This window comes from Etheostoma spectabile, chromosome 7 (assembly GCF_008692095.1).
Source record: "Etheostoma spectabile isolate EspeVRDwgs_2016 chromosome 7, UIUC_Espe_1.0, whole genome shotgun sequence".
In the NCBI taxonomy this organism is placed as follows: domain Eukaryota; kingdom Metazoa; phylum Chordata; class Actinopteri; order Perciformes; family Percidae; genus Etheostoma; species Etheostoma spectabile.
This window is the reverse complement of record NC_045739.1, coordinates 15,374,474-15,387,364: the sequence shown is the minus strand read 5'-3', so window position 1 is coordinate 15,387,364 and position 12,891 is coordinate 15,374,474. Positions and strand designations below refer to the sequence as shown.

Genomic DNA, 12,891 nt, shown 5'->3' with positions numbered 1-12,891 from the left:
CAGCAGCTCCAGTAGGGGACCCCAAACTTCCCTTTCGAGCACATCAACAGCTCCGACTGGGGGATCCCGGCGTTCCCAGGCCAGGTTGGAGATGTAATCCTCCACCTAGTCCTGGGTTTTCCCGAGGTCTCCTCCAGTGGAGTGCCGGAAAACCTCCTAGGGAGGCGCCCAGGAGGCATCCTTACCAGATGCCCGAACCACCTCAAATGGCTCCTTTCAACGCGAAGGAGCAGCGGCTCTATCCCGAGCTCCTCTCGGATGACTGAGTTCTCACCCTATCTCTAAGGGAGACGCCACCCCCCTCGAGGAAACCCATTTCGGCCGCTTGTACCTTGATCTCGTTCTTTCGGCCATGACCCAGCCTTCATGACCACAGGTGAGGGTAGGAACGAAAATTGCCGGTAGATTGAGAGCTTTGCCTTCTGGCTCAGCTCTCTTTTCATCACAACGGTGCGATAAACGGAATGTAATACACGCACCGGCTGCTCGATTCTCCGACCAATCTCACGCTCCATGGTCCCCCACTCGCGAACAAGACCCCAAGGTACTTAACCCTTCACTTGAGGTAAGGACTCAATCCCTACCCGGAGAAAGCACTCCATCGGTTTCCGCTGAGAACCATGGCCTCAGATTTAGAGGTGCTGATCCTCATCCCAGCCGCTTCACACTCGGCTGTGAACCGATCCAGTGAGTGCGAAGGTCACAGACGATGATGCCATCAGGACCACATCATCTGCAAAAAGCAGCGATGAGATCCCGAGCCCACCGAACCGCAACCCCTCCCCGCCCCGACTACGCCTCGATATCCTGTCCAAAATATTACAAACAGGATTGGTGACAAAGCGCAGCCTGGCGGAGGCCAACCCTCACCTGGAACAAGTCGACTACTGCCGAGAACCCGGACACAGCTCTCGCTTGGTCATACAGAGATTGGATGGCCTGAGAAGGGACCCCCCCCATATTCTCGCCGCACTCCCACAAATTCTCCCGGGGGACCGGATCCAGATCCACAAAACACATGGTAGACTGGTTGGGATACTCCAGGCCCCTCCAGGATCCTTGCGAGAGTAAAGATCTGATCCGTTGTTCCACGGCCAGGACAGAATCCGCATTGTTCCTCTTCAATCCGAGGTTGACTATCGGCCGAACCCTCCTTCCAGCACCTTGGAGTAGACTTTACCAGTGAGGCTGAGAAGTGTGAGCATAAAGCATGTGTGAGCATAAAGGAGAAGCAGCTTACTTATCATGATGGTCTCTCGACCAACTCGTCTGTGTAGTCCTCTGAGCTCTGGGATCATGGATCAGTGTCCCAGTCAACCAGGACTTCAGGTTTGACCGGCACCAACCTCTCTGGCTCCACAGCTGCACCTCTCACGGAGCCGACAGGGGCTGACACATCTGACATACAAGAGACGGCTTCAAGTAATTATGCTCAAGTGATCATTGAAATACTGCAAATAACAGTGAGCAGTAGATAAAGTAACAATCCTTAAAGAAGAATATCACTGCTCATTTTCAGGTTATACTTGATTTTGGGTTTGTACTAGAACATGTTTACATGCTTTAATGTTAAAAAAGTACTTTATTTTTTCTCAACTGATGTCTTAATTTACCTGTATCACCCTCTGTGTGAAACGCTCTGTTTTAGAGCCTGCCTCTTTAAACTCCACTCCCAAAAAGCCCAGCTGCTCCAAATGGCTTGCAAACAATATATGGTGCAGTAGTTCTCAAGCTGTGAGTGGAGATACTCAAATGGGGGTCGGTGGGAGAGAGATGGGGGAGACATGCTGCAAAATGCCTCAGCCTAAATGGGGCACACAGTCTTGGGTGAGCTAGAGGTCCCCCCAAAGGGGAGCCAAATCTGAATGGCTTGTTGAACCCAAGTTTTCTGATTAAAGCTATAGTGTGTAGTTTCTGCTACCCCATGAATAATTGGATAGTTTTCAATGTTACAAGCCTTCTGTGACCGGCAACCATAACGGTAGTGGACTCTCATAAAATCAAAAGTAGCACTAAAGCTTTAAGGCAGCCACAAAAAAACGGACATCAAGTTCAGTTTGTGGGTTGGTAGGTACTCGGATACACAAATGTATGTGCACAAGCACTGAAAAGGAGTTTTTCATGATATGCCCCCTTTAACTACCATGACACCAGGCAATACACTAGGAAATCAGATCTTTTATTCTATCATACAAAAGTTTTATCCATCAACAAGGGCTATATGTAAATGTGATACACCAAAAACCAAGGTGCTTCAAGGCATCTCATTTTGATAAGGCATTAAAATTGGCATTAAACTGCAGTATTTTGTGTTCAGTCCCTGACGTTACTACAGCCTTATGTAACCATGACTCTACCTGGCTTGTCTGTAGAGCAATTTCTGCGTCAGCGGTTTTCCCAGAAGTCTCGATGCTGGTGCAGTGGCGCTGCGGTGGTCGCTGGGGTGATCAGTGTGCTCAGCGTTCCCACGTCACTCACACAGAACTACAACACACCGTCACTCCATCTGTTAAAATGTCTTAATGTGTGATGAATGGGTTTTGTCTATTCAACCATTTTTCCCCTCAAAACAATGTATCAGACAATTTTGAAATATGTAATGTTGCCGGTTGTGTTTCCATGTCCTAACCTGCTCCCGTGCTAGCACACCCTCTTTTTCATGTGAGAAACATGCGTCACATTAGGTTTATCTAGTAGTAGTTCCACTCACCAACAGTCTACATATAAAAAAGTTCAATTTACCAAAGTATGAAAGAGAAAAAAGTAACAAATCTTCGCATTTGACATTAATATTCTGTATTTTTACTTAATAAATGACTTTATGTATAATCGGATAATCACAAATAATTTTCGGTTTACCCCAATCATAACAGCAATAATCGATGTAATATGTTTTTCATAAATATTTGCCTGTTCCGACATTGACTGATGTGCACCTCGTTAGTGTCATCTTGCTGAAGGAGATGTTGTGAACGAGGGTTTCCAATGATGTGAGTTATCTAACTGCTGCGGAAAAAGATTATTGAGACATTACCAAGGAGCCACCAAGAAAATCATAAAGTTTTAAGAAGAAAAAAATTCCATTTTGATCCGGTGAAAAACAACTTCAATCCTCTCTAAAGAGATGCGTGAGGGAACTGTAGCTTTTTGGCGGCTACAACAGGAGGAACCAAAAAGTTCAATTTACAACAAATAAGCCTAACGCACTCACCTTGAGGTTGCTGCTGGGCAGGATGGCCATCCCTCCTTCACTCCAGAACGTGACGATGCTACAAGCCCCACCACCTGTGCGCAGGGTGGTGGGACGTTCATTGGCCGCCTCCTTACCTGGGTCTCCAATGGCAACAGGAGTCACCTCCAGCTTCTGATGGCCAGCAGCAGGAGCTGAAAAGAGAGATGCATTCAATGCACTAACTTTCTCTCTTTTTCATAAACTAATGATACAACAAAATGATGAATGCAAACAAAATGATGCGTTACTAGACCATCTTCTTCAGCTACCTAAATAAAAACATTTAAAAGGTCTTCTACAGATTTAGCATTGCGCTCATGTAACATTGTTGGAGTCACAATGGACACTTTAAATAAGGATCAAATTGGTACTGCCGAACTGGGATGTGTCTTTTTATTTCATTGTGTTCATTATGCAACTGGCTGCCGACAATGTTCAGAGATTCTCGTTGTCCTAAAGGTCCCATGAACTGGTGCTCTTGGATGCTTTTATATAGACCTTAGTGGTCCCTAATACTGTATCTGAAGTTTTTCCCCACAAATTCGACCTTGGTGCAGAATTACAGCAACTAGAGCCAGTTCCACAATGAGCTTTCCTTAGTATGTGCCATTTCTGAGTCTGTAGCTTTTGAGGAGGAGGAGGAGGAGGAGGAGGAGGGGGAGGTGGGGGGTGTCCTTGCAACTTTCACTTTGCTCGTTTGAAAGCCATGATGTTCTCTCTCGTGGGTGGGCCAAATTCTCGGGCGGGCAAAGCAGGAAGGGGGAAGTAACTTTGCCCCTATGACCTCATGAGGAGCCAGATTCCAGATCAGCCCATCTGAGCTTTCATTTCTCAAAGGCTGCAGGATACCCAAGGCTCGGTTTACACCCTATTCTCATTTCTAGCCACTGGGGGAACATAGGCAGGCTGGGGGAACACATAAAAAAAAAAACTCAAATCACTTTTCACGCCATGGGACACAGGTAAAGTAGCATTGCACCACTCGTTCCAAGCAGAGAGATCTGGTAAGCTCTTCTTTTTAACTTGGAGTCTTCAGCCCCAACCAACATGACTCAACTGACATCACTTGAGGACGCAGCCCCTCTGGAGCCACAAAAGGCTGTATACAACATTTTCACATAGCAGTAAGACCTGTTAACACATTTGATTTGAAAGTTCCTCTTTAAGTTAAGTTTCCAGTAACACTTTATAGCCATGTTAATCAGACAAACAGCCTTGTGGTTGTTTCAGTCCAGAAACATGGTTATCATTATATTATACTGAATTTCTTTTACCTTTATACCTTATGTTATATCTGAATACTGACTCAGAGCCAAGAGACCATCCGGTCCAAGTATCTCCTTTTAGATATTGCATTTTTACATCAACAAATAAAATGTAAATATTGAACATACCGTTAAGGTTCAGCTACCAAGGCACTCTGATCTTCTACCTCTTTGAATTGATCCTCAAAAAAAGATCAGGGTCCCTAACAGTGTACTTTGACACAGTAGCTTGAAATTGCATCCCGAAATTAAAGGATGGGCTCTGTAAACCCATGGCAGCAAACTGCTCCCCTCAGATCTGTGCTCACCTGGTAGGGGGAAAGCTGTAGTGGTGTGGGGTTGGGGCCGAGCCTTCTTGGCCATACCATCACTCTCACAGATAAGGACGTCCTCGCGGGGAGGCGATGAGGACGGGTCCAAAGTGTGTGATCGGGTTCTTTTGGTGGAGCCTCCATGTTCACTTTGGCACTCATAACGTTACTCGGAGCGGGAGAGCAAAAGAGTGTCTATAAGGAACAAAACAAAGCAATGTGTCTGGTGCTAAGAAGTACACAAGTACACACACATAACTCAGTGTTGCAGTCAAGATGACCTAAACGACTCAAGTATCACCAAGACCAGAGTGTAAGAGGGGGAGGAGAGGGACGAACAGTAACACATTTAATTAGAAATGAGTCAAGCATTGGTGCTATTGAATCAGTAAGTTTTAAACCAATCATAGTAATGATCTTAACACATACAATTAAACAAAACAACTTAGGGATATCCCTGAAGTTGCGGTCTATACTGTCTTCAAATAAAATCCAGTTCTTTTATGCAAAACCAAGACAAGAATAAAAGTAAAGTGTGGAGACCTTTAAAAAGTGGTCTTGAGACCAGTCTTAAGACAAGAGAGATATTGAGTTCAACAACAATATATCCACTATTAACTAACTCCTACTACAGTCTAACTAGATGTACTGTCAGATGGTTAGTACCTATGTGGAGTGAGCCATAATACAAGTTTGCTGCCCCTCAGTCTACTAACCCGTAAGACATCTTCGTGCTGTGAATGCATGACTGCTCAAGACACTTATCTGTACTGAAACTGCTTGATCCGGACAGAACGATCAGAGTACGTCAGGCAGAGTGTATGATTTATCATCAACACACGAGTCCATTGTGCTCTGAGAGCTCTATTATTGTTCCATGTGTAACGATTTATTGAAGCTATATGCATACGAAAGAAAGGGGGGAGGAAAAGAGTAAAAACAAAAAGAAGAGGGAAGGCGGGGAGAGAAAGGAGGGGAGGGGGAGAAGGAAATGAAGAGAAGAAGGGGGAAGGGAACAAAGGAGAGGGGGGAAGGAGGGGGGGGAAGAGGAAGAGAGGAAGAGGGGAAAGAAGGAAAGAGAAAAAGAGAGGGGAAGGAAAGGGGAAAAAGGGAAAGCAGGGCAGAAAAGGGAGAGGGGGGAGAGGGGAAAGAGTAATAGAGAAGGGAAAAGAGGGGAAAGAGAAAAGAAAGAAAGGGAGGGAGGGAGAGGAAGGAGAGGGAGAGAGAGGAAGGGGCAAGAAGGAAAGAGGGTTCAGAGAAAAAGAGGATACGGAGATGAGCCTCAGAAGAGGCATAAGGAGAATATGCAGGAAAAGTATCCAAAACCGAATGGAAGTTTCCCCCCCCCCCTGACGTTCTAAGCTGCCAGAATTGTACGTGAGTATGGGGGGGAAATTTACTATATATTGTTTTGCTATATTTTATTATGTGTTTATGTAAAAAAGGTGGACAATGTGTATGTGAAGGAAAACGGGGGAAATACTATGTGACTAAAACAGTGCAGGCAGAGAGAGGCTGCGTTTAGAAATTGCGAGTTCCCGTGAAACGACGTATAACGCAAGAGACTTCTGGAACGGTTGACAGAGCTCAATCAGGAGGAGTGGAGAGAAAAGAGGACTGTTACTCGTCAAAAATTGCACATCCATATTCCCAGCTCATCGGAAATACGCTTCCACTATTCATCCTAATATTCCTTTCAGTTTATTCTGTACCTTTCGTTGTCCCCGGTTATCCAGAGATCGTATCGAGAGGATGATAATTTATTTTCACGCTCCATGCCAGGTCCCTTCCTGCTTTTCTCCTCATGATCTGCTGCGTTTCCTTTGACCCCCCCCCATGGCAGTGAGAACCCGCCCTCCCCCCGCTCCCGTCCGGCGAGAAGGAAGAGAGGAAGATTGAGGGAAATGTGAGTGTGAGCAAGAAAGATATAACGGGCTTCATCCACGCCAGACCAGACCGAGCCCAAGAGTCCTATTCAGAGACGCATATGACCGTCAGTTGAAACAGGAGCCCAGTTTCAGATTAAAATGGACAGGTAAATGTAGCATTTTTGTAGCCCTGTTGTTCTACATCACAATAATCAACGTATGAACATGAATTGTGTGAGAATTAAAAACAGACTTAATTACGTTGTCCTCTGTAGATGGCGATATACTCTCACAAATGTCTGAAGTGAATCAATCCAAGCGTGGTCACTATGTGAGGTTAAAAGGAAACACTCGTGTATGTTATCACGAAAAAGTGCTCCTTTTGTAACGGATGTTGAAAATGATTATTTTTAAATTTTCCATAGTAAACGCCCACCATTTCACTGCTGTTTTCAGTTCACCAAAGAATGAACAGCTTCGAAGAGAGAAAACATGAGGCATCTCTGATCTCATCTAATCAATTCGCAAGTCTTCCTCTCTTCCCTCCTAACCAACCTTCCCTATATGCTTTATTTTACCTAATCCTACAAGTCCCTCCTCATTGCCGCATACCTCCGCTACTTATCATTTCCCTATCCTCCTCTCACTCCTCAGCCCTCATCCTCATATCTTTTCATCATCTCCGTGCGCTGCGTTTGTGCTGCTCGCGGACGATCAGGAGAGCAGGGAAGAGAAGCTGGTTAAATCATATTGGTGGAATGAGGAATTTGAGGTCAAGCCCACGGACAGTCTCACTGAGGATGCAATCGGGAAGTGAGAAAAAGAAGCACTGGTTGACGGAAGAAGACGGGTAAGTTATAAGATGTGATTGTGTGCAATGTTTTCATTTTGCTTTCACTAAGTGTTATTGAAAACCACCCCAAATCTAATCTTTGACATTTGTCTTGTTTTTCCATCATAAAAACAATGTTCAATCATGTGATTTCCCAAACATCCAATTTTCTTATTGCTGCATTTTTCTCCTTTCTCACCTGCAGGGGCTCGGGGTGGTGGATACCCCAGGATGGTTCTGGTTCAGCACAAACTCCAGATGAGGTGCCGAGCTCAGATTCATCCTGTGTAGCTTTACACCAGTCCCGGTCCACACGCCTTCCTCCTGTGCGCCCCTAGACCAGCCTGCAAGACCGAGCTGCAGGCTCTCAGGGTCCGCGACGGGATGTTTTGGACAGAAAGCGGTCCAGAGACACACTCTGCCTCCTCTTACTCAACGCGATAAACTGAAGAGAGAGGGGAGGGGGGGACGGCAGGAAATTGCAGTGGGTAGGAATACATCGCTGGTCAGCGGGGGATTTGGTAAAGCTTGGGAAAATGCGGGAAAGGTTTCATGTGATGGAGATGGAGGGAAAGGTGGAAGAGGGGACAGAAGAAATGTGGCACAGCTGCTAGCGAAGGTGGAGCAGACAGTGAAGAAAGGTGCAGCGGACATGCTATTCCCATACTGCTTTTCAGGAAGCGGAGAAGGAACCGAGTAAGGAAGGAGACAGTGGAGATTGAAAGGGAGAGAAGGGGTGGGGGGGACTTGAGCAAAAAGAGACTGGGCGACAGACAGCTAGCTCTGAAAGCAGAGGGACGTATCCCTACAAGCAGCTTGGCTGACGGCAGACAGAAGAGGAAAGTAACGAGGATGAAGATTGAACAAATAGGGGAGGATGCAAGATGAGTGTGAGTACATTGAATAGGACAGCCTTCCATCATAGCATCTACCATGTCTCTCATTCTCCGTTCCATTATGGAGAAGACATGGATTGAGCAAGTGCAAGGATGTTACCTAACCTGGCCGATAGCTCTGTGTGGGTAGGTGAGGGAGCAAAGAAAGTGAAAAGATAGTCCGGTTGTGGGATTCTTTTTTTTACGGTCAGCGGCCAGGCACAAAAATGTCCAGAAGATGGTGGTTGAGGTTCTTATGGGAGAAGGTTGGAGCTAAGTTGGGCATGTGTCCCAAACTAGTAGGAGATAGAGGTTCCCACGGAAATAGTGGACGGTTTTCTGGGTGGGATCCACGGCAAATGGCAGCAAGCAGCAGTCCTATGTGGGCGAAAAGTAGGACTGCGGCAAAAATGGAGGCTAAAAATGAGTGATGGCTTGTGCAAGTGGGAGCTAGACCTTTTACCGGTGCAAAGATGGTGTCTCAGCGTCCTGTGTGGGGGTAAGGTGGTTTCTGGGCCAAAGCAGGTGCCAAAATGGTGCAGAGGCTCAGTGTGGGGAAAATTGAGGAACTACTAGCTAAAACAGGGGGCCATGGTAGTCATTAGGGGGTGCAATTGCTGTGTCTGGTGCTCGTTGTGATTTTAGGGGGTGTGGAGATGGCGGAGCTGCGGGAAGTAGTATGGATTGCGGTAACTGAGGTGGGAGACGGAAAAAGCAGAAACCAAAAACATGTTAGAAAAGACAGATTAATGTGGAAGAGACCCAGTGAATGAAAGCATAGGACCTCTCTGGTAAAACAAGGAGAGAAAAGTATTCAAACCGGAATGAAAGGCTGGATAGATCATGTATATAAAATGCTAAAATATTTAGTTGTGAAAAGTAAGATAGAGTGTATAATTAAACAGTGGAAAAATATGTATTTTAAATTATCGCAGCAAGATGGACATCTTTAAATCACAGATCTTTTATATTAGATTTCTTTCTTTGGTGTTTTTCTTTTATACAAATAAACCAAAAGTCAAAGGATTTTAAAATACTTCTGTCAAATGTATGACGTTTTTTTTTTAAAGGGTGAAATATGCACACTAAATTATGTTTTCACAATATATCTCATTTTGACAAAATAAACTCTGCTAAATTTGGTAATGGATTTTGGTGAATTGCAATATGAAAACAGTTTTAGTGCTTCTTTACTGTTTGCGAAGATATGTCAAATTATGTGAGAAAAAGATAAATGCCAATTATTATTGAATGAGAGTTATTTATGTTATCTCTATAAGTGGTTAATTTAAACATTAAAATATTAAACTTATGTAAGAATTTTACCAAGTTTTTAGTCTAGATACAGTATATGGGCACTCAGCTTCACTGTGCACTAGCTACTAGTACATAATTAAAAAACCTTATTGTATATGAGTGGGGTCTTGTCTGTTTTTAGTGTCACAATAAAAATGATGGAAAGTTTTACTGTTAATCTTTTAAATACTTTTCACACTCCCACTGACTTGTTTTTTTTGCATTTACAAACCTCAACCTTGCTTAAGCTCTGCATTAAAAAGTTTGTTCGTGTTATCAGCAAGTAAAGTGCTTTAGGACAATGAACCTTCTAACAGTACAATCCCACATGAGGACATGAGGTTTAGTGGTAATGGCATGTGGGAGGCTTTTGTTGTAGCAAGAGGGCGGAGGAAAGGAACGTAATCTTAAGTCCCAGGCTGGCCACCATCACACTGCTTGGCCCTCCTGTATAAAAAGAAAGAGAGAATGGGTCAACAACCCCAGCAGTCACAAAACCAATATATATAAACAAGTTTCTTTTCAGGACCTACATGCAATTGAATATTTCGTTCCTAAAACAAAAACACACAAGCTACCCTTATCTAAAAGATGAACAGTAAAAGTTAAGGCAGAAGCTGTGATTTTAGTTGATTTCAATAAAGTAATATTTTCACAGTGACCCACCAGATTCTTACTAATCTTGTGTTGCCAGACCTTTGTGTAGCAGACCTTACCTCCCCCCGCTTAGCGAGGTTGCGCCACACAAAAACAAAGGCTCTGGTTGTTAGCATTCTTTTAAACCACAAAGAGCTATTTACAAAACCTGATAGGGATGAGCTGGGATTCCTTATTCTGGCCCCAAATTAGCCTTGATCTGTTTTCACAAAAGCAGAGGAACCTAATTTACCATGGAGATCTATTCTGTGAAGCTAGCCTTCTCCTGACCAGGATTGTAGGATAATAATACAAGGATATCCTGGGGCCTTTTTTGTTCACTCAGTGGTGTTACAACAATTAAGTTCAGCACTGATTATATTGAAAGTTATGACCAGTATTCTTTAGAAGTATTTGTGTGACGTGTCATTGTTTACGTTTTATGCTTGATGGAAAACTGCGGAAATGTCGTTTCAAATGACCGTTTCGTTACCAAGGGGCAACACCACATGACAATGCTGTACATGCTGTGTTTTTCATATAGGGGACCAGCACCTAAAATTATTTTTAGTTGATAATTTTTTTTGTATTCTTACGCAATAATGATCATGTCTGTCCTCTTCCTGGCATTATATTCTGGCATATTAGCAAAAATTTGTGTTTGTCAGTAACTGGAACAATAATGAAGGTTATTATATCAAATTGTTAAGCGCATATCCCAATTGTATAATCCTACCAAATCAGAGTTTTTTGTTAACTGAAACAATATAATAGTGTAGGATAGGAACATGAATACTGTAAATTCCTGCCAACAACAGGGAAGGCCACCTCAATGGTTTTTGACTCTTATATTGCTCTGGGGGAATTTATTGATTAATTTTCTGGGCATTCTTTCCTGGTTCGGTTTAAAACAACATCCCACTAATCACAGCCCAATGAACAGGATCAGACTCATCTTCTGACTAGATCTGAGTCGGGCCATATCAGGTAGTGAATAGCCTTTTTCACAGAAGAAAATTTTGAATATCACAGAAGGAAAGGGTCATACATATATAATACAATTAAACGGTGGTCATTCCTCAAGCCTGCCTTCCGTTTCCGGGTGTCCACGCTGGCTCATGGGCCCCTTCACTAGCACAAAGACATGGTTATAGCAGCTATACTCATTTTCTATCCTCCTAATCTCCTCCTCTGTCTCCCTGCCCATCTGGCAATGGTTTGCTCCTAGCTGATGTGCCTGCTCACTTTCTTGCGCGGAGGCCCGTATTGGTTGATTGGTCTGCCCGTGTGTTCTCTAAGGGAGACGCCACCCCCCCTCCTGAGGAAACCCATTTCGGCCGCTTGTACCCTTGATCTCGTTCTTTCGGCCATGACCCAGCCTTCATGACCACAGGTGAGGGTAGGAACGAAAATTGCCCGGTAGATTGAGAGCTTTGCTTTTGGCACAGCTTATTGTCACAATCACAACGGTGCGATAAACGGAATGTAATACCGACGGCTGCTCCGATTCTCCGACCAATCTCACGCTCCATGGTCCCCTCACTCGCGAACAAGACCCCAAGGTACTTAAACTCCTTCACTTGAGGTAAGGATCAATCCCTACCCGGAGAAAGCACTCCATTGTTTCCTGCTGGAACCATGGCCTCAGATTTAGAGGTGTGATCCTCATCCCAGCCGCTTCACACTCGGTGTGAACCGATCCAGTGAGTGCTGAAGGTCACAGACCGATGATGCCACAGGACCACATCATCTGCAAAAAGCAGCGAGAGATCCCGAGCCCACCGAACTGCAACCCTCCCCGCCCGACTACGCCTCGATATCCTGTCCATAATATTACAACAGGATTGGTGACAAAGCGCAGCCCTGGCGGAGGCCAACCCTCACGGAACAAGTCGACTTACTGCCGAGAACCCGGACACAGGCCTCTCGCTTTGGTCATACAGAGATTGGATGGCCCTGAGAAGGGACCCCCTCACCCCATATTCTCGCAGCACCTCCCACAATTTCTCCCGGGGGACCCGGATCCAGATCCACAAAACACATGTAGACTGGTTGGGCATACTCCCAGGCCCCCTCCAGGATCCTTGCGAGAGTAAAGATCTGATCCGTTGTTCCACGGCCAGGACAGAATCCGCATTGTTCCTCTTCAATCCGAGGTTCGACTATCGGCCGAACCCTCCTTTCCAGCACCTTGGAGTAGACTTTACCAGTGAGGCTGAGAAGTGTGAGCATAAAGCATGTGTGAGCATAAAGGAGAAGCAGCTTACTTATCATTGATGGTCTCTCGACGCAACTCGTCTGTGTAAGTCCTCTGAGCTCTGGGATCATGGATCAGTTGTCCCAGTCCAACCAGGACTTCAGGTTTGACCGGCACCAACCTCTCTGGCTCCACAGCTGCACCTCTCACGGAGCCGACAGGGGCTGACACATCTGACATACAAGAGACGGCTTCAATGTAATTATTGCTCAAGTGATCATTGAAATACTGCAAATAACAGTGCAGCCATGTAGATAAAGTAACAATCCTTAAAGAAGACATATCATGCTCATTTTCAGGTTCATACTTGTATTTTGGG

General features: G+C 44.9%; 1 protein-coding gene across 6 annotated transcripts in view; it reads right to left on the bottom strand.

The window, feature by feature from the left end:
• l3mbtl1 (L3MBTL histone methyl-lysine binding protein 1) overlaps positions 1–12,891 on the bottom strand; it is a 28,097-nt gene that overhangs the window by 9,432 nt on the left and 5,774 nt on the right. For all 6 annotated transcript variants that reach the window (XM_032521397.1, XM_032521400.1, XM_032521401.1 and 3 more), the window contains one exon: positions 12,583–12,745. In XM_032521397.1, the coding sequence (XP_032377288.1) occupies positions 12,583–12,745 (163 nt within the window). The remainder of the gene's footprint in view (positions 1–12,582; positions 12,746–12,891) is intronic.